Genomic DNA, 19,900 nt, shown 5'->3' with positions numbered 1-19,900 from the left:
ATGCTCAATTCCCTGGGATCTTGGCCTTTGCACGTACTGTTCTGTCTAGAATATTCTTCCCCTTAGGATCCTGCTCTTCCTCAGTCCAAACCCTCCCAAACTTCAGTTCTCTGACCAAATGCCAAGTTCTAGAAAGCCTGCCCTGACCCACCTCCCTGCAAATGCAGTTGGATGCATCTGTCCATGGCATCATGTACTCCCCACCAGAGCAATCATCACACTTTAGCATTACTGTTCATTCCATTTTATGTCTTCCCTGCTTCACCTCAAGTTCCTGGAGGGCAGGGCTTCTGCAACTGGCCAAGCAGAGTAATCTAGAGCCTAGAGGCTGGAAGGGAAGCCAGGTGAAGTACTGAGATAGTATGTATACAGTTGTATCTAATCCCTACCCCATGAAAACATTGCCCATTCCACTAATCACAGCAGTCACAGAAGCTAAATACAGGACAGAAAAGGGACTCATCCAATCGCTTTTTGATTGCAAGCAGTGTTCTTTCCAAGCTCCTGTTTTCTAAAGCTGCAGACCTGCTTTGGAAAACAAAGAACTTACTTTGAACTTAGCTTTTAATTACTGTCTTTGGAAAGCAAAGCAAAACTTACCTTTTACTTACACTGTAATTCACCTAAGAAGGGAAGGTGGCAACAGCTGGTAAGATGAACCCAGAACAGCAGCACAGTACCCCAAACTTTAACTGTTCCTGAAGCAAATCCTATAATCCTAAGGTCCTTTCTGGTGATTCTTGGGAAAATTCTTCAATTTACTTTCCTCTGTAAAGATTTGCTATTCCCGCCTTGACCATCCATGGTATAAACCTGCTTTCAAGCCATCTACTATTCTCGCCAAAATACAAAAACAAAACAAAACAAAAAAACCACCACCCACAAAAAAACCACAGGGATCAAGGATGCAAATGGCCATAAATGAAATGCGAGGCTCCCTCGAATAAGGAGAATCCCAAAAGCACTTAATGAACACCTGCTCATTCTGATCATGACACAGCCACGGAGCCTCGAGACACTATAATGTGGATCCTATTTTACAGAAAAGTCCTAGTGCTATCTGCCCAGGAACAAGCTGCGTCAGAAGACAATTCTTAAATAATTTAAAACCCAAAACTGTAGAGGCAACGCACACAGAAGCAACAAATCCAGAATGACCAACGTGATCTGGCTCTACACACCTGCGTGCGTTAAAATTATGTTCCAGTTCTGACTGCAGGCTTTTCTTGTAACAAATATATAAAAGTACAGGAAAAGAACTTTTTTTACAGTTCAGTTTGTCATCTCTATTTTTTTGGCCCCCAGGCGGAGCGTCAGTGGAGGTACGAAAACACTTCTGCCCCCACTTTATTCTTTCATCAAGTCAAGAACCAGAATTAAATGTGTACGGAAAGCAAATGGGATGCACCTTCGTTACCAAACGTTGTTATGGGATTTATACAGGAGTTGGCGGAAAGAATCACGTAGACGGAAAATAAGCAGTATTATGACACAAGGTGAAATTTGCACTTGCTCAAATATTACACATTGATCTGGGCAGGAGGGTACAGTCTGAGGCCGACACCCACACATTTCATGTCCATACAAGAATCTTTCTCGGCTTCTAAGTTTGATATCTGTGCCTGTGTTAAGTACCAGGCCCAAACGTGACGCTTCCTGCACTCAGCTCTCCTCTCCAGCCCACCGTGGCCTCTGCCCTCTTGCCTGGACACAGCCCTGTTCCTGAAGGATAAGCAAGCCCTGGTGACACACCTTGTTCTCTGTATCTCCTCCTGCCCAGGCCTTGACCTGTGCCCTCACCCTGTGCCCACGCGCTCACATCTTCTCCACCCGCACCCAAGTCACTTCCCGCGATGTACATCACAGGGGTCGGGCCGCCTTGAGCTCCTGTGGCCTGCTATCTCCAGGAACGCACCTTCAGGGGTCCAACCCGTCTATCCACGCCAGCCTTAACTAACTCCACCTGCCTGCTTTTCCCAGGAAAAGCACGCTTTCCTCTCTATTCCCCTGCCGGAGGCACACATCAGTAACCCAGAGCGGGTAACCGGAATATGTGCTTAATTTGAGGCCAACCGTCCTTCAGACCTGCCCTATTTATTTTCATAAGACACATTTATACTCCCAAGCAGGTTACCCAAATTGCCTCTCTCTCTCTTACAAGATAACATGCGGATAATATGAAACCCTTCATTTTCATCTATCTTACCCACTTTTTACCAAGTTTTTGCTTGCCTTTCCTTAAATCCGGACATTATGACCTTTACTTAAGAATATAAAGCAAATCAAGTGACGCAAAACTTTGAGATGATCCATGTTTCTGGGTTCGGGAGCTGTGGGGACAGCTGCCCCCCGACCCCCATCCCCAGCTGCAGCTTCTTTGCCACCGTTTCCCTCTGGGCTTCTCTATAGGATTTCCAGCTGGGAGGGAGGAGGGGGCTCCTTTCCCTGGGTAACAAGGAGCAGGCTTGGGGACTGCCTATACTGCCTACTTTTCCCTTTGAAGACAGGACCCTCTACCCGGATGCATCCAGAAACCCAAACTGGGCAGAGTCAGCTGGAGGGCGAGCTTTTGTATGAAAAGCAGACTTTCTGTTGCTTATTTATTCCTTGCCCAGGTCCGTAGTTCAGCCTTCCTCACAGAGCAGTTGCCATAACCCCTGGGCTCCTTCTGTGGCTTCCGCCCCAGGGAATTCCTCTCTGGCCACTGAACATCTCACTTCTTTGGGCTGTGCTCTCTGTTTCCAAACGTGAGTCGACTCAGACTTTCCAGAACTCACAGCTGTACCTGCTTCGTCTCATCTGGATTAACAGTAAACCCAACTGGTGCCCCAGCAAAGACCCGGGCAGGAGACCCTTACTGGCCCCATTATCTCCAGCGTCTTTAGCACTGATCACCTCCCTGCACTTAAGTCGAAGAAACTCCTCCCAAGTGGACATGGGATGTCCCCCCAGGATGTCCAGGTCAGTGGTTCACTTTCCAAATCTGCGGCAGGGCAGGGCAGGGATTCGACTCCAGGGAACTGAGAGCAACAGGGCGTGAATTTCTAGAGTTGGCCAATTTCCCTTTTGGAAGTTTCTCAGAAAGCCAGGGAAGAGAACAAGAAAAAAGAGAGCGGGGTGGTATTCCCCACCCGGGCCCCCTTCGGACCTGAACCCCGCTGGGCAGGGCATGTGGACCGGCCTCTGCTCGCGAGGCAGCGCCGCGCTCGGGTTCCCGGCAGGTGAGCTCGGGAGCCTAGGCGGGGGCTCGGTCCTGGTTTAGAACCGACACCTGGGAGTGGGGACCGCGTCTTGGCGACCGCAGGTGACACCAGCAAGCAAGGATTGAAGAGCGAATACAGAAGGGGCAGAGAAGAGGACCTCCGGTGCCCGAGGCACCCTTGCCCCCCGTGGTCGCTGGAAGGGGCGCGGCGCCTGGCCGTGCCCCCCGCGCCCCGCGCCCCGCGCCCCCCGCGCCCCGCGCCCCGCGCCCCCCGCGCCCCGCGCGCCGCCGCTTACCTTGCGGGAGTACGGGGGCTTGCTCAGGTGGATGCCGTCGCGGACCAGCTTATCCCTGATCATGATCTTCAGCTTCAGTTTGGGGTAGCTCACCAGCTCCCTGCTGCGGGGGTCCCCGCGGGGGCCCGGGGCCGCGCCGCCGCACGGCTCCCCCCGGCGGCCGGAGGGCACGGCGACCGCGGGCGGCGGCGGCGGCGGCGGCGGCGGCGGCGGCGGCGGCGGCGGCGGCTGCGGCTCGAGCGTGAAGTAGAGGCCGGCGGCGGCGGCGTCCTGCTCCCGCAGCCGGCGCACGGCCTCCAGGATGCGGCGGCGGTGCGCGGGCGCCAGCACCCCGATGGCGTCCAGGTCCGGGTCCCCGATCTGCTTGCACACCTCCAGGTCGTCGTAGCCGTTATCCACGAAGGCCTCGGCGTACTGCGGGAGCTGCAGCGCTCTCAGCCACTCGTAAACTATGTTGGTGCACATGGTGGGACCGCAGCCCCGCCGCGGCACCAGTTCTCGGAACTTTGGAGCCTCTCCTCCGAGGGGACAGGGAATGGCCAAGTTTTCCGCGGAGAGGCCAGGCGAGGGCCGGCGCCCGGAGGCCCCGGGGAGCGCGAGGACGGAGAAGCGTAAGGGCGGCAAAGTGAATCCCCCGCAGCCGGGAGCTCGCAGGCGCCGGCGGCCGGCCGATCCGCTCCGCGCCGCCCCTGGATGCGCCGCCGCCGCCGCCGCCGCGGGGAGGGAGGGGGCGGGGAGGGGCGCGGCGGGCGGGGCGGGGGCGGGGGCGGGGCCGGCTCAGCCGCGGGACTCGCGCGGGTCAGCGGCGCGCGGGGCCGCCCCGGAGTGTGCTGGGCCGGGACCCGCCGGGAGCCGCGCGCCGCATGGTCCCCGCGAGCGCCAGTCGCTGCGGTCCTCGGGGCGGGGCGCGGCGGGGCGGGGGGGGCTCCGGAGCCGCGGGGCTCAGGCGGCTACCTCGGGGCGCTCCGTGCGGCTCTCTCTAACCCGCTTTCCCCGGCCCGTGGAAGGAGGTCTGCGCGCGCCCTTCCTCCCCAGCCGCCCCGGCTTCGGCCCGCGAGGCCACTGCGAGGCCAGTGTCGGGGGGCGGCGGGGACCCGGGGCCCGGGGGGGGGGGGGGCGCGTCCGGGGCGCTCGAAGGAGCTGCTGCTGCTGCTGCTGCCCGGCTCTGCCTTCCCGGGCCCCCGAGTCTGCGAAAGTTGGGGACGGGGTCGTAGCTCCCGCCGCGCTGGGCGCGTTCCTCGCGGCCCCCTGCCCCGCCGGGCTCCGCCGTGGCGTCCGGGCCACCCCCGGGTTCCGCTCGAGCGCCGGGCGGCGGTGCAGGGTGGCTGCCGGCGCCCCGTCCTGGAGCCTGCGGAGCGGAGCTCGCCGCTGCCCGGGGTCGCGGGGACGCGGGAACGCCAGCCCGGCCGGGCCTCTGCGCGCGCGGCCCTGCCCTCCGGGGAGCGGAGTCGGTCGAGCTTCCCGGTCTTGCTCAGCGCCGGGGCGAACGCCTGGGCGTGGGGGCGCGGGCGGCAGGTGCACCAGACCCAGAGCCTCGCCTACATCTCCGTGTCATCCGACCGCGTCCCCTCTTCCCGGGGCTTAGAGAATTTGCGTCCAGGTACTTGGTGGAGCAAGTTCACGGTCCTCCCGGTCTTCGCAGAAGGGCGATTCAACTTCCCACCTGGGCTATTTCAGGACCTACGCCGGGCGCCGGTGGGGAGCGCCAGCCGCGAGCCCCGGACCTCGGAGACGGACGACTGGTGATTTCAGACTCGTTTCCAGAACTGCGCATTTGGCTTTTTTTTTTTTTTTTGGCAAAGGGGCGGGGGGGGGGGTCCTCTTTCCCTAAATCAGAAGAGCTTAACCCCTTTAGGGACACAGACCCCTTAAAGAACCAAACAACTGCTTTCACCCTTTTTTCCCCCAGCAAAACACCCGACGCAGGGGCACCCAAAAATGTTCCCTACAATTTGGGGGGGTTGCAGAGGAAGGGTGTCTGGTTCCCAAGCTCAGGCACTAGCGGTTCCCACGTTAAGAACAGCGAGCTGCCTGGAAGAACCTGCCAGAAGGGAACCTGTTGCGGAGTGGGAGGGGATGGGCGCGAGGGGCGGTCGGGCTACCTGTGGGCCCCCGCCCCCGCCCCCCGCCCCCCGCCCCCCGCCGGGCCGTCAGGGCCACTCCTTCCCGAGCCCAAGCTCCGGGTGCGCTTCTCCTGGGCGCTGGGATGCTAGGAGCACCCAGCCCTCTCCGCCCGGCGCTGCCGCCGCCTCTCCCAGGCCAAAGCAGACTCACAGTGTCCCCTTGCGGTCGCGCAGGCGAATTTTAAGGCGTTGTCCAAATATTTTATTCACCGTAGGAAAGTGAGCTGAATCAAAGCTTTATAGTAGTTCCCTGCGCCCCTTTTAAATCACAAATGTTGCATCACGTTTATCTTTACACCCCGCCGCTCTTTCATAAGGACCTTAGACTTTTAGGAGGAAAATATTTCAGCAGCCTGATTTATGCTGCTGAAGACCTAGATTATAGGAGATACTTATTTGGAACTCACTGTATGTCAGGCATCTACCTATGGGTGCGTCTCCATGTCTCTAAGTAATATTATATCCAGTATCTTACAGAAGAAGAAATTGAGGAAGCAGAACACTAATCTGCTCCCCTACCCCCTCCCAGATGTCACTGTTCACGGTGGAGCAAGGGTTAGAACTCTGGAGGGATAAATTCAGCTCCTGTCTCCTAGCTGCTAACCTTCCCAGGCACTCACTGTATGCTGGAGGAAGCAGTGGGACTGTTTGTAAGAAGGGAGTCCCTCTTTTGAGACTAGGAAGCTTAAAACTCCAGGACTTTATCATTGTGGGATTTTTCCTTTTTTAAAGATTTTATTTATTTATTTGACAGAGACAGAATGTGCACAAGCAGGGGGAGGGACAGAGGGAGAAGCAGTCTCCCCGCTGAGCAGGGAGACCAATGAGGGGCTTTATCCCAGGACCCTAGGATCAGGACCAGAGCAGGAGGCAGATCCTTACTTAACTGAATGAGCCACCCAGGAACCCCCGTTGCAGACTTTTTCTTTCCCACGTTGTGAGGAAAGTCCAACAGGGCTGCTTAGCAGTTCTTTGCTTGCTTATATACAGCCTTTCCCCTATGGGAGCTTAGACAGTCACCTTGTCTCATTAATCCTCTGTGAAGGCAGCAGGTATTTTTATTTCCATTTTATAATTAGTGAAACTGGTTTAGGGGAAGATAAATGACTGGCCCAAGGTCATACAGTAAATCAGGACGGAGACAAGAACAAACCTGCAGCGTCAAACTGTCTCCCCAACAGGCAGCAGTGATTCTCCTTTATTTATGTGCAAAGTCACCATCCAATTAGGAAATAAAGCATTCTGGTGCTCTCTTTGGAAGGGATGCCTTTTATAAATTAATCAATTGTTAATCAGTCATAAATAAAACTTACTGTTACCTCTAGAGAAAACCTGCTCTCTGGAGACTTGTGAACTGTAGAGATGCTTTTTCTAGATATCCTACTTGTCTCCTACATTTGCTTACATCTTTTATGTGTGAACCCTCAGGCTTCTATCTTTCTACTGCTTGCCGTAGCATAGCGAACCTAAGCAGATTTAGTTCTGGAGGCTACGGCATGTAACTTCAAATGCGGAGATTTTATAGCCTAAGTGTGTCTCTACCCATGGCAAAGTCCAAAGTAAAACTGGCAGGAATGATTGGCTAACTTTAAGATTTGGAAATAGGATTTGAGAGGTAGGAGGCCCTTCAAGATTATTTCAAACATCCACATTTACTAACCTAAGTTCACACAGCTAGCTCGTGACAGAACCAGGGCAACAGCCAGATCCGTTTCCTCATCTGCTCCTTGCAATGTGCTATATTACTTCATTTTTTCTGTAAGTGCTTGGCTGCTGTCAAAATCATTCATTTACTCATCAAATGTTTATTCTGTAGGCATTCCAGTGCCAGTCACTGAGGTAGAAAAGAGAAGAGTTTTCTTCATGAATTGGAACTGGAGAAATTTCAGCATTTTAACTATGTAGAGAATAAATGGATAGGGATTTTTTAATGTATTAGTTCATGAATTAGGAAGATTACAAAGGTGATATTTTCTAATATCTTTAATTAATTATCCAAATTCTTTGAATCATAACATTAGCCAAAATCTGAAATTAAACTATATTTCACATCCAGACAAAAATGCACTTAAACAAAACAAGTGGCCATTATGCTCTTAGGCATAGCCTTAGAACAAATTAATTTACTCAACACACACTGTCAAGTACCTATAATTTTACAAGTACTTCTGAGTGGTATTGCTTTATTAGAGTTTTTTTTCTTACATAAAAATGTATGTAACATTTATCATTCTGTTTATTATTTAATATGTTTGGGACCAGATTTATTTATTTGTTCACTCATTTATTGCAGAAAGAACTTCTTGCCTAATGAAAATCAAGGAAAAGTAGGCTGTGAAAAAAGTTTCTTTTTAGGCACCATTTTAGAATTGTTTTGTACTGGTCATACCTCTGGCAAAATGCCTTACTGGTGCTCTCAGTTAATCAATGAATGATAATTATATTCAGGTTTTAAATTGTAAATATCAATAAACAGCTTTTCCACTTTGCTCCAACTCCATAACTTAAGGATATAGAGTGAAAAATAATTTGTTTTGAAATTTTCTTGGTGCCACATAAGGTTTCATAGCATTTTATTTCAAAGATAAATGTTCTCACACAGGGTGTGTAAAAATTAAATTCCATTAACATCTATTAAATGTCAGTCCCTAGGGTGTCTAGCCTTGTAAAAGTCAAGTATATATAATATTAATCTCAAAATGCAGAATATGTTTCACCTCTCCCTAATTCTGAGCTAAAAAGCCTCTAGAAGGAACATATGCCATCGGGAGAAATGAGAACAATACACTTGAGTGATGTAACGGGCAATCTGTGCTCCAGTGGCTGGGAGAGAGGCGTTGGGTTGGCAACTACAGTAGCGGCAGGCTGGGTGGAGGCGTCTGTTAAAATGTCTGAGCTGTATACATTATACTTGTGTGTGACAACACATATATGCAAGAAGGAGAGACAAGGAGCAGTAGGGAGTCGCAGCAGGATACCATTAGATGATTCATTTCTATTATAACAGGACTTTCTTTAAGGAAGGAACAAAGGGTAAAAAAAAAAAAAAAAAGATGTTCAAGAACTCAGAGACCAGAAGGTCACTAACAGAAAGCTAGCCAAACAAGATGCTAATAGTGATCTACAATAAAATGAGATTCATTCTTAAAAATTCTTATCCTCTTATCTCTGGTAATCCCCAAACGGTCTATTTTTTTTTTAATGCACCCACAAAGAAGGGGAAAGTATTAGTCCAGTGTTTCCGAAGATAAAAATGATTGGTGGAGTATTTTGTTAAATAATAATAGGCAGCTCTTAGGACTCTCTCTCTTTTTTTTTTTAAATCTGTCAGCAAAATACCTTAAACTTAGGTTGTATAATCTCATACAAATGAAATTATATTGATGAAAGCTATTTCAGACAAGTGCAAGTTATTTATGTAATCACAACAATGAAATCCCTCAATTTATGACCAGGTGTACAAATTTAATAAATATTAGTTGTTCCCATCTAACAGTTGACTTCAATTCAGGAGTTAGGACAAACAATTTGATGCAGATTACTTCCTGAGGTCTATTTGGCTCCAGATGGCTTAGGGGGTTGTAGGTCATCTCTTTTGAAGCAAAGTAATTTCATGTTTTCTGTTTTGTTTTGTGTTTTTTTTTTGTAAATCTTTATTCCTTCTTATTTGATTTAAATTTGCTGTTGAGGGACACCTAGCTGGCTCAGTGGATATACCACAAGACTCTTGATCTTGGGGTTATGAATTTGAGCCCTATGTCAAATATAGAGATTACTGAAAAATAAAATATATTTTTTTTAATTTTGCAATTGGAAGATATATTCTAAAACTCTTAAATCCGTAACTTACAAGAAAGTGGCACATAATTAGAACTTCTTATCACTTTTCCAGCTTTGGAGATAGGTAGTGTGCATTGCAGTTTTGAAACTCTGACTTTTGAGACCACTTTTGACATACGTATGAAATCTCAGACTTTATGTGTCAACATAAAACCTGGGTGGAGCATCAGATCCTTAGAATAGCAAAGCCCCATTCCTAAAAGGATAGTTGACAAACCCAGGTGTAGTAGATGTCCTGACTACATCTTTAAAACTTTTCAGTTTATCAGTTTTACCAAAGTCTAATTTCGGATTTTCTCTAGGGGTTGTTCAGCTATCTTATCTGAGTGAGCCCAGACCCTCTTGGATGGTCATGGTCTTGGCAGTATGCTCTTACCAAGGGTGCTCTGACTTCAGAGAGCTTGCTAGTGACATGGGCAAGGAAAGGGGGTCTTCAGGAACCTGCCCAGAAAAAATATAAATTATACATTCTTTATATTGTACACCAGGACAAATTCAAGTTGAAGTTCACATTACCTAAGTTTTAAAAGAACTATTAACCAAGTATTGAATCTAAAAAAACAAAAAAAACAAAAATAACCCTCAGTATCATAATGTAGTAAGTCCAGGAAGTAGCTATTATCCCTAAAAGTTGAGGAAACCAAGAAACGAGGTTGGGATTATGAGAATACAGACAGTTGGAGGAGGAGCCCTGCTGAGCTGGGACCTAGAATCCTGAGAAACCTGTGCTGCTTGATTGGTTAGGAGAAAGGCAAGCTGCCTGATTGGTTATGAGAAAAGACCCTGTGAGCTAGAATCAGACCTTTGAGGAAAGGGCACCCTCTCTCTGGTGCAGGTACACCAGGAGTTCAAAGGAGGCCCCACAGAGAAGAGGTTTCTGGGGTGGGTTGGTGACTGGCTGAAGCAGAAACCTCAGACAGGTTTCTAGGAGTTTAGAAAGTTAGAAACTGAATCCTACCCTTATTGGATGAAAAACTATTGTGGGGGACCCTGACAGGAAGACAGAACACAGCAGAAGACTGCAAGTCCTTCCTTCTTTTTCCTGCCTTGCAGTCTACTTTTAACCCACTGTTAACCAAAACTCAACAGGGAGCCTGCTGATACATCAGAAATGTGGTACACTGAGTCCCAGTGCCAGCATCTCAAAGTGCAGGATAAAATGGTAGGTGGAGAAATGAGAAAAAAATCATCAGCACAACCCCAATCGAGGGAGATTTGCAATATCCGGCAAATCTCATGTTTATTTACCCTTCAGTTTAGCAATCCTGCTTTTATGAATCTGTCCCCCAAATAATACTAGTGAAAAAAAAGTTCTTAATTAAGTATGGATAAGACCACCCATCACAGTACTGCTTGTATTAGCTAAATACTGGAAGCAGTCCAAATGTCCAATCAATAAGGAACTGATGGAATAAGATATGGAAGAAGTTAACACAATGAAGTAGTTGGCAACTGTTAAAAGGAATGAAGACTATCTCCACCCACTAGCATGGAGTGATCTCCAGGATATCACTATTTGAAAAAAAAAAAAAAAAAAGGCAAGCTGGAGGAAGATGCTTACAGCATGCTCCTCTTTATTTAAGGAAGAGGAGTCATGAATATATGCCCTATAATTTTTGAAATGATTACCCAAAAAGAAATGGATGGAAATGGTGGAAGGGATGGGGACAGGACTTAGACTTTAAATAATTTTGTTTCATGGATTTGGCTGTGAAACCATGAAACATAAGCATAAAATAAAAATAAATTTTAAAATGTAATCTCCCCAAATTAGAAATAAAATGAAATTGGGGCGCCCAGGTGGCCCAGTGGTTAAGTGTCTGCCTGCAGCCCAGGGTGTGATCCTGGAGACCTGAGATCAAGTCCCACATCGGGCTCCCTGCATGGAGCCTGCTTCTCCGTCTGCCTCTCTCCCTGTGTCTCTCATGAATAAATAAAAAAATATAAAAAAAAAGAAATAAAATGAAATTGTTTGTTTTGTAGTAGCATAACTACATAGACAGGAGCTATCCAGGAGTCTTTTAAAAGTAGTAATTTGACCATACATGTCTGATGGGATTGCCCGGAGGAAAAAAGAAAAACAGCAACAGATAGTAAACTGTTTTCAATTATGAGACTGTTGATGGTAGTATTTGAGTTATTACACAGAGATTATTATGTGTATAATGTGGCATAAATCAAATGAGTAATGTTGGTGTTGAGATCCAATATTTCTGGCACAACTGAAAGGAGACAGAGTTATCAGATCAATGAATTTTTTTTTAAAAAGAACTCTATAGTCCTAAATTTTAATCTACAATGTCAATATGAATTCATAATGTATTTTATCTTAAAAGAAAGGCAAAAAATCCCGCAAAAGAACAAAAACATTTCTTAGCTCTCCAAAATGTTTTTTTTTTTTAAATTGACTCTATAGTAATGAGATCTTAGCACCCAAACTCTGTTTCTCTAATACTGTTTCTCACTAAAAGGAACTATGATTCTTTAAAGAAATATCTGGAAAACAACAAAATAAAAACAAAAGGCAACAACAACAAGAAAGCCTGATTCCAGATTTAGGAAAGGAAATGATTCAGATTATCTGGAGAGTTTTTTCATACCAGAAGGGCAAAGTATCTGCCAAAGACTGCTAGACATGCCAAAGGACACAGGAACTAAGTGAAATAAGCTCCCATCAGACAAAGATGGAATAATTTGAGCATTATCAATCATGATCATAAGTGTAATGAATTGAAACTGATCAAATATGTTTAAATTCGTAAGTTCCTATGATATTTTAGTAAACCCCTAATTGGTAGCTTTTAGAGGATGTTAGAGAACCACTTCATTATTTTAAAAACTAGTACATAAAGGGAATGAATTTAGCACTTTTCCTTCTTTTCCTATAGGATCTGTACCTCAAGAAACAAAATAACTGATAGGGAGAAGTTTCTTCATAGAGCATCCCAGCTTAGAAAATTTAGAATATTACTAATGTAACTACCAATAAAGTAAGGTATTTACCAGTGAATCTCAAAGGTTCCCTGAGACTCGTTCAGGGGCACCAAAATTCAGTATTATTTTCATGGCAATATGAAGACATTATTGGCCTTTTTCACTGTCTTAATATCTATATTGATGGTATCAAAAGTGACAGCAAAACTATTGATACCTCAGCACCCACCTATCATGGCAGTGGCACCAACTCTACTACTTTTTTTTTTCTTTATTAAAGGTATTTATTCACAGCATGCTTGATTCTGTGACAAGCAGGCCTGTGCCCTGCTCATTCTGGGTTAAAAGGGCAGTGTGTTCTGTGGACATGTGCCTGCAGCTCTATCTCTTAAACTCCACCTGTGTGTACACCTTGGTGATGTCATGGTACCTGCCCTCAGGGGGCTGGTAACTGGAGATTGGTAGTGTGTAATCTGGCCCTTCTGTTTCAAAGGGGAACAAGTTGGGGTCCCGCTTGGTAGCCTCCTAATGTAGCTCTGGGGATATGAGTTCCAGCACCTGCAGAGCTTCCTGCTGGGACTCAAGCATAGATGTGATGGCATCCTTCTCCTTTGCGTGCTCTTGATGCTTGCACAGGGACCACTTCTTGAGAAGCAGAGCTCTCCGCTCACTCTCCTCAAAGGGAAGCTCCACGTTAGACCGCTGTCTTGTTTTATCCAAGAGCTTCACAGGTGTAATAAAAGCAGCCCTCTGGTGGCTGCTTCATTGCATTCTCTACTACCACACACTGCAAGAAAAAAAATAAGCCATTTTCATCTAAGAATTTCTTAATGAAGCAGCAAAAATTATTAATTGTATTAAATCTTGACCTCAAGGTACTTAAAAAATTATTCCATGTAATAAAATGGGAAACACTCATTAAGCACTTAGGCTCAATAATATCTCTGATGGTCATCTCCTTGAAAACCACTTGTGTGATTGTTTGAGTTACCAGCTGAACTAGCCACTTTCTTCATGGAACACAATTTTTACTTTAAGGAATGACAAGTGGTTGTCAAAACAATGACTCTGTTGCCTATGGTAAGATTCAAGTTTTCCAATAAAAATTTAAATTTGGGAAACTTGAATTTGCCACCATAAGTTTGCCTGCTTCCCAATACTTACAGGCTTTTAAAAAATAACATTGATGGTTATTAATGAATTTTTTGATATTTAACAATGAAATATGTCCACATTTGGAAGATCTACATATATCAGTGACTCAGTATTTTTCAAATATGTCACAATCATGCGTGGTAAGAGATCTATGCAAAGAACAAGATAAACCAATGGATTTTAATATAGCAGAATATTAAAAGCTCATTAAATGGTTTCAGATTTCACATTGTAACTAACCTTTAGAAAACAGCCATTTGTCAAGTTTTTGTATAGTATCCAAGAATATCTACAATTATCTGAAAGGTATATTAAAATAATCCTTTGACTTCCAACAACACATCTTTGTGAATGTTAGATTTTTTTAATGTACTTCAACTAAAGCAACATATTGCAACAGATTGAATACAGAAGCAGATAGAAAACTCTTGTCATCTATTTTATTAAACTTAGACATTAAAGAGATTTGTAAAAATGATAAACATTGTTTCCTTTCTTATGAGCTTTTTATTTTGGAAAATATAACTATTTCTCATGAAATTATGTTACTTGTGCTAACAGGTAAGAACTTATTATTGTTAGTTTAAGTAAATATTTTAAAGTTTTCTTAACTTTAATTTCTAACGTGAAATAGCAGTAGATAAAATCCATATAAACAGATGATCTGTAATGTCAGAGGCTGACAACATCACTAAAAAAGGTGACACTCAGATATTACTATTACTTCCTACTAGAAGTAGACACTATCTGTGAAGTACTCTTGCCAAAAGTAATATGGAGCCTGATATTGATCAGAGCTTTACATCTAGTGATTATTAAGAAATGCAACAGATGAAAATGTGATAAATGCAATCAGCAAAATTCAACTGAGGGAGACTCTGCAGACAAAACTCACCAGTTTCCTTGAATAAAAATGTTGGGGGTAGGTTTGGTGTGGGGAGAGGAATTGAGAGGGAGAAAGAGAAGACTTTGACAAGAGAAATAAGAAGTAGATCAACCAATTTTAAAATATGGACTTCTTTTCTGGAACCTGATTCAGGCAAGCACAGTTAAATACTGTTACATGAAAATGAGAAAAATGTGAACACTGACTAAATTGATATTAAGAAATTACTGATAATTTTTAGGTATGATATTCATATTGTAGTTATATGTGTTTTCCTTTTTTTAAGTGTAGACATTCTATAGATTGAAAATTTTAGAAATAAAATGATATTAAGCCTGGGATTTGCTTCAAAATAATCTGGAGAGGTAAGAGTTGATAATATATGAAATAAGACTAGCCATGGGTTCATTGTTGATGCTAGGTGATAGTAAATTTGGCTCATTATATTCTTTACTATGTTACATTTATTTAAATGTCCATAATAACAAATACACAGTCCATATAAACTTCACATTCTTCCTGTAGGGTGACCTACAACCCTGCAGACAGACACAAGATGGCCTATTGTAATTAAAACACAACACTTATATTCCTCAGAGGGTGAGATTGATGGTCACAGAGATCAGAGATCCCAAATACTATGTCAAGGTCAGATTTGCAGAGGGCCAGAACCAGAATTGCCGAAAGGAGCTCTATATACAGTTCATGTTCTGTGTACAAGTAGGGCAGAACTAGAACTTAAAAATTAGAAAGATATTTTATGACATTATTTTATTTGTCATTTAATCTTTCTTAAGTGCTCTCATGTATCAAGCATCATTCTAAGCTTGGAGAAATAGCTGTGCCCAAGAGCTACAGAGTTTCCATCCTCATGAAGCTTAAATCAGTAGCTCTGTATTTCAGATGAAGGTAAATAATATGAAGAAAAATATAGGAAAGAAGAAAAAAATATCCTGAAATACTTGGAGGACAGAGTGTTAAGGGCACCACAAATGCAAAGGTACTGAGGCAGCTCCAAGCATACTGCATTTGGGGAAGCAAGAAGGTGTGTGTACCAGAGCAAAGTCAAAGTGTGGGAGAGTGGTGGCCATTGAGTAGGGAGGGAGATAGGACCAGTCACCAAAAGGATGTTGGAGCTTTTTTCAAACGTGGTAGAGAGCAACTGGAGGGTTCTGAGGGGAACTTGAGCTGATTAGTAATTTATCAGGACTCCTCTGACTGCTCCATGGAGTAGAGACCCCAGGGACCAAGATCAGAGGAAGTGAGGCCACCCAAGAAGCTTCTTCAGGGGGTCCTAGACCACTATTGTGGTACACATGGTGCAAAGTGTTCAGACTCTGTGATGTACTAGTGGTACTTGGTGGATGTGGACTGTGAAAAAAAGGAACCAAGGTGGACTCCTACATTTTTGGCATGAGCAACGAAGAGAATGAGCTGCCACATTCTGAAATGAAGAAGATGGAGAGCAGTGCATTGGGAGTGGGGGTGGAGAGGAAGTAGGACTCTTCATCTGGACACTTGGAGTTTCAGATGCCTAATGCATGTCAGTAGAGTTGTCAAGGAGTGGGAGGGTTGTTGCTAGGGCACAACAGTGGGAAAGAAATGCAAAGGGGCCATTTCAGCATGTAGTTGGTATTTAAAGTCCTCAAAAGAAGTAAGGTTGGATTAAGGAGAGCCAAGGATCAAAATGCAGGGCATCCCAACATGGAGAATCAAAAGGACTCTAAGAAGCCACAGCAGGGAAGCAGAAGGAGAAGCCAGTGAGGTGGGGATCTAGGAGCTGTGAATAAAGCCGTTGCAAGAAGGGAATAAGCGATCCACTGTCGCTGAGGGATCCAGAGACATGGGAACCAACACTAACCTCAGATCTGGAGGCCAGTTTCTGGCCTTGTTGGGAACAGTCTTGACCAGAATGGGCTCTGTAAAGACCGAGGAAAGAAAGCAGAGGTGGCCATAGAAACAAGCACTTCAGGGGTGTGAGTGTAAGGGATCTGATAAATGGGGCGAGGACCAGAGAAGGATACCTACTAAAGGAAGTCTTATTTAGTGACAGGAGAAATTGGTAGATGCAGGGCTATGGAGAAAGTGATCTAGCAAGAGGGGAAGCAGGTGGTGCAAGAACAGAGCCCTTGGGTGGCTGGGAGAGGAAGGAGTCCAGGGCTTGGAGGATCCAGCCTTGGGCAGGAGCCCAGCTGGTTCCCCTGCTTTGTGACAGGTCCAAAAGCAGCGTCTGTGGGGACAGACACAGGGAGGTGAGGGTGTTTGGTGATGAGAGGATGTGAGAGTTCTATTCTGACTCTGACCAAAGGCAAGGTCATCTGATGAGAAAGGGGAGGAAGGCAGGGGAAGTGAGAAATGGTGTAGACTCAGTCATGCTAGAGTGTGGGAGCATGCATTGACTGGAGAAATATGGCAGGCATACAGGCAATCTTGGGGCGATGTTTGAGGCTGACGGTCATAAATGTAATGAGACCAGTAAACAGGATTGTGTGTTCTCCTTCAGCGGCGTCGAGATGCTCAGGTGCAGGTGCAGAGCTTGAGGAGGGTATGCTTTGACCAGACCTTGGCATAGAGAAAAATACAGAGTAAAATGGGATGGGATTTACATGTAAGAAATGAGAAACTGGAACAATCAAACTTAACAATTTGACAGTCGTTCTGTTATCTGGTATAAAGCAAAGAAAGAATTGATCTAGCTAATCAAAGGAACTGACTAATAAAAAAAAACTTTGTAATATAGGATTATACATTTTTAATGGATTAGTATGAATAAAATACCTGCTGCAATCATACTGGCAACCTTCTTGATTCAGAAGGCAATGTGGTAACTTGGGGTTATAAATATGAGCATCAATTACTGTATTAGTAAAAGAAGTATTAGTCTTGTTTTTAGATAAGGGAAAGATGATTATACTTGATAGGATTCCAGATAACCCAACTTACATTCTAATTGAAATTCCTTAATATAACCTACCACCCTAAAAATGCCGCAGGAAAGGAAATCACAGGACTCAAAAATCTTTTTCCAGGGCCTGAGATTAGTGGTGGAGAGGAGTAAAGACGATTTACAAGTCACTGTGAACACAGAGAGACATAAATTTCAGGCACAAAGGAAATAAAAGAAATGAGCACCAAAGCTATATGAAAGGAAGAGTTTCTTCTTTAAATTTTATTGCATTAATTTAATTCTATACCTAGAAATAGTGAAAATGACTTAAGGCAATTTTTTTCTTTCCAGAAAATTCTGATAGATTATGCTTTGATAGGTAGAAGGGGAATAACTTATAAAAAAAATACCATGAAAGATTTATAAAATAGAAAAGCTATAACATAGACTTTTTCCAAAGACACTGAAATTTAGGATCTTTGGAAAAACTATGTTCTCCAACAAGTTCTATGAGATTAATGGACAAAGTGTTTAAATTCTTTTTGACAAAAATCTTAGCGTGTCCATTAAAAAATGGAAAGTCTCTGAGAAGACAACTAGATGATAAATAAGAATACAACAATAAATTATGTTACCTTGCAGGAATTTATGTCTCTATATCTTCTAGTTCCTATGGAATTTCAGGCAAGGGCAGATTTCCCTGAAGCAAGTGGTGTCGATGTCAGCCTGTGCTAGAAACACAGCACTCTGCCTTTCTTTAAAACACACAGAAAAAAAAAAAAACAAAACTTTTTTTCCCATACTTTCAAAGGAACTCTTATGTGCTATTATAAAACAAGGAATTAGTGAATGGCTTTATTAAAAAAACTACAGAGTAATCTATAAGCCACACAAAGTACAGAGTAATCTATAAGCCAAATATTTTAACATGACGTCCTTTAGTAAAATTCTATTTTCCCTGTAATAATATTGCATTCCAAATTCCCCTTTTATATAGATATCTCAAATGTACAATAGTTAAGACAAAAGGAAGTTCAAAATAGTCTGTAGATAAGTAGGAAAAAATGTCATGTTTCTTAATATTAGTAAAAAATTAATTAGCTTGATCAAAGATACCAGCCCCTGCTTGGTCTCACTTTGAGCCTACTGCCCTGCCATACAGGACACTGGTCCCTCCTCTCCTCCATACCTCCTGTGGCTTTGGAACACTGCATTGATTCCCTTCCCACTGGTAATGCTGCCTCACTGAGCCTCTCCTCTGGCCCATTTGGCAGATATCATTCTTCCCTGATGCTAAATAAACCTGTGTCCCATCGCCCAGTCCATAGACATCTATCCCACACAATTCACTGACCCTCAACTCCATCTCTGAATGATCTCTTTTGCTTTAAATCCAAAGTTCTAGATTCCTCTGAAGGACAAGTGCTCATAATGGCTCAGTACCAATTAAATTGATCTTTCATTCCATCTGCTACAAATAGAATCATCTTTCTTTGCAAATTTGTTCTTTGTCCTCTGTTCTTGTTTTGTTTTGTTTGTTTGTTTGTTTGTTTGTTTTTAAAGATTTTATTTATTTATTCAGGAGACACACACTGAAAGAGGCAGAGGGAGAAGCAGGCTCTCAGAGGGGAGGCCAACACGGAACTCAACCCCAGGACCCAGGATCACACCCTGAGCCAAAGGTAGATGCTTAACCGACTGAGCCACTTAGGTGTCCCCTCTGTTCTCTGTTTCTTTGAGTCAACAGCCTTGTACTAAGTGCCCCTATGCCAGGTGTGGTGAAAAGTCCTCTGGACATAAAAGATACTACCCTGGAGGCCATGCTGCACCAAGGTAAACGCTGATGTTAACATGATGAATAAGTGCTGGGCTGATGATGAGAATAAAGAGCTGCAGTGCCTGGCCAGTTCGAAGCTGGGCAGCTGGACCGCAGTCATAGGTGATGATGAACTACCTGATTTGTGGTTTTAGGCTGGATACATAGACAATAAAGTGAAGAATCAGCTGGAAAAGGACCAGTATTAGCTCACCAAGTAAATAAAATGTCAAGTATAACACCTATACTATATATTGCTCTTCCTTTTATGTATAAAAGCCTTCACACCTTGCTGGGGGCAGGGCACGGATTGATTCAAACATTCAGCAATTCTACTCGAATGTTCGTATCCCCAAAAAACTCTCACAATGGTCTATAAGTATGTTCATTACAATGTTATTTGTGATGGGAGCAATCTGTTATTCATACGGAGTGGGGGAAAGGTTAAAAACATGGTAGGTGCTCGGCATATAATGGAAACACAAAATATGGAAGTAGAGATGCCACCCTCCCTTTCAGAATGGAAGGCACTCTTGAGAAGTGGGGGCAGGAAGAGGCATCTCTAACAGGGTCTTAGGACAGAAACAGTGGGGAGAGGAAGCCTGCTATGCTCCCAATTTACCTCTGATTTGAACAGGATTTGTTCAGAGGCTAGGTAGAGATAAGTCTGAGGCCCAAAGATCTTTAGATCTGAAGCTAGGAATTGACTTGAGAAGGTCGAAATATGTCTTCCCATTAACCACTAAATCTTGTCATTGCAG

The 19,900-nt window shown here is 44.5% G+C and overlaps 1 protein-coding gene and 1 long non-coding RNA gene across 5 annotated transcripts in view; both read right to left on the bottom strand.

Annotated features, from left to right (window-relative positions):
- SAMD5 (sterile alpha motif domain containing 5) overlaps window positions 1–4,180 on the bottom strand; it is a 57,623-nt gene extending 53,443 nt beyond the window's left edge. The window contains exon 1 of the mRNA XM_072827222.1: window positions 3,499–4,180. Coding sequence (XP_072683323.1) covers window positions 3,499–3,963 — 465 coding nt within the window. The 5' untranslated portion in view covers window positions 3,964–4,180. The remainder of the gene's footprint in view (window positions 1–3,498) is intronic.
- Window positions 4,181–12,648: 8,468 nt separating this feature from the next.
- LOC140633966 (uncharacterized) lies at window positions 12,649–18,735 on the bottom strand. 4 transcript variants are annotated; one of them, XR_012031556.1, is made up of 6 exons: window positions 18,678–18,735; window positions 17,959–18,078; window positions 17,411–17,511; window positions 16,859–16,998; window positions 16,298–16,355; window positions 12,649–13,182 (listed from the first exon to the last, which is right to left on the bottom strand). It is a non-coding gene; the product is annotated as an uncharacterized lncRNA (long non-coding RNA). The 4 variants fall into 4 exon arrangements; XR_012031553.1 differs by having other exon boundaries at window positions 16,298–16,998; XR_012031554.1 differs by lacking the exon at window positions 18,678–18,735 and adding an exon at window positions 18,513–18,671 and having other exon boundaries at window positions 16,298–16,998.
- Window positions 18,736–19,900: the final 1,165 nt, after the last annotated feature.

The sequence above is a fragment of the Canis lupus genome, chromosome 1 (assembly GCF_048164855.1).
Source record: "Canis lupus baileyi chromosome 1, mCanLup2.hap1, whole genome shotgun sequence".
Classification (NCBI taxonomy): Eukaryota; Metazoa; Chordata; class Mammalia; order Carnivora; family Canidae; genus Canis; species Canis lupus.
Note: the sequence above shows the minus strand (reverse complement) of the source record. Positions and strands in the feature narration are given on the sequence as shown.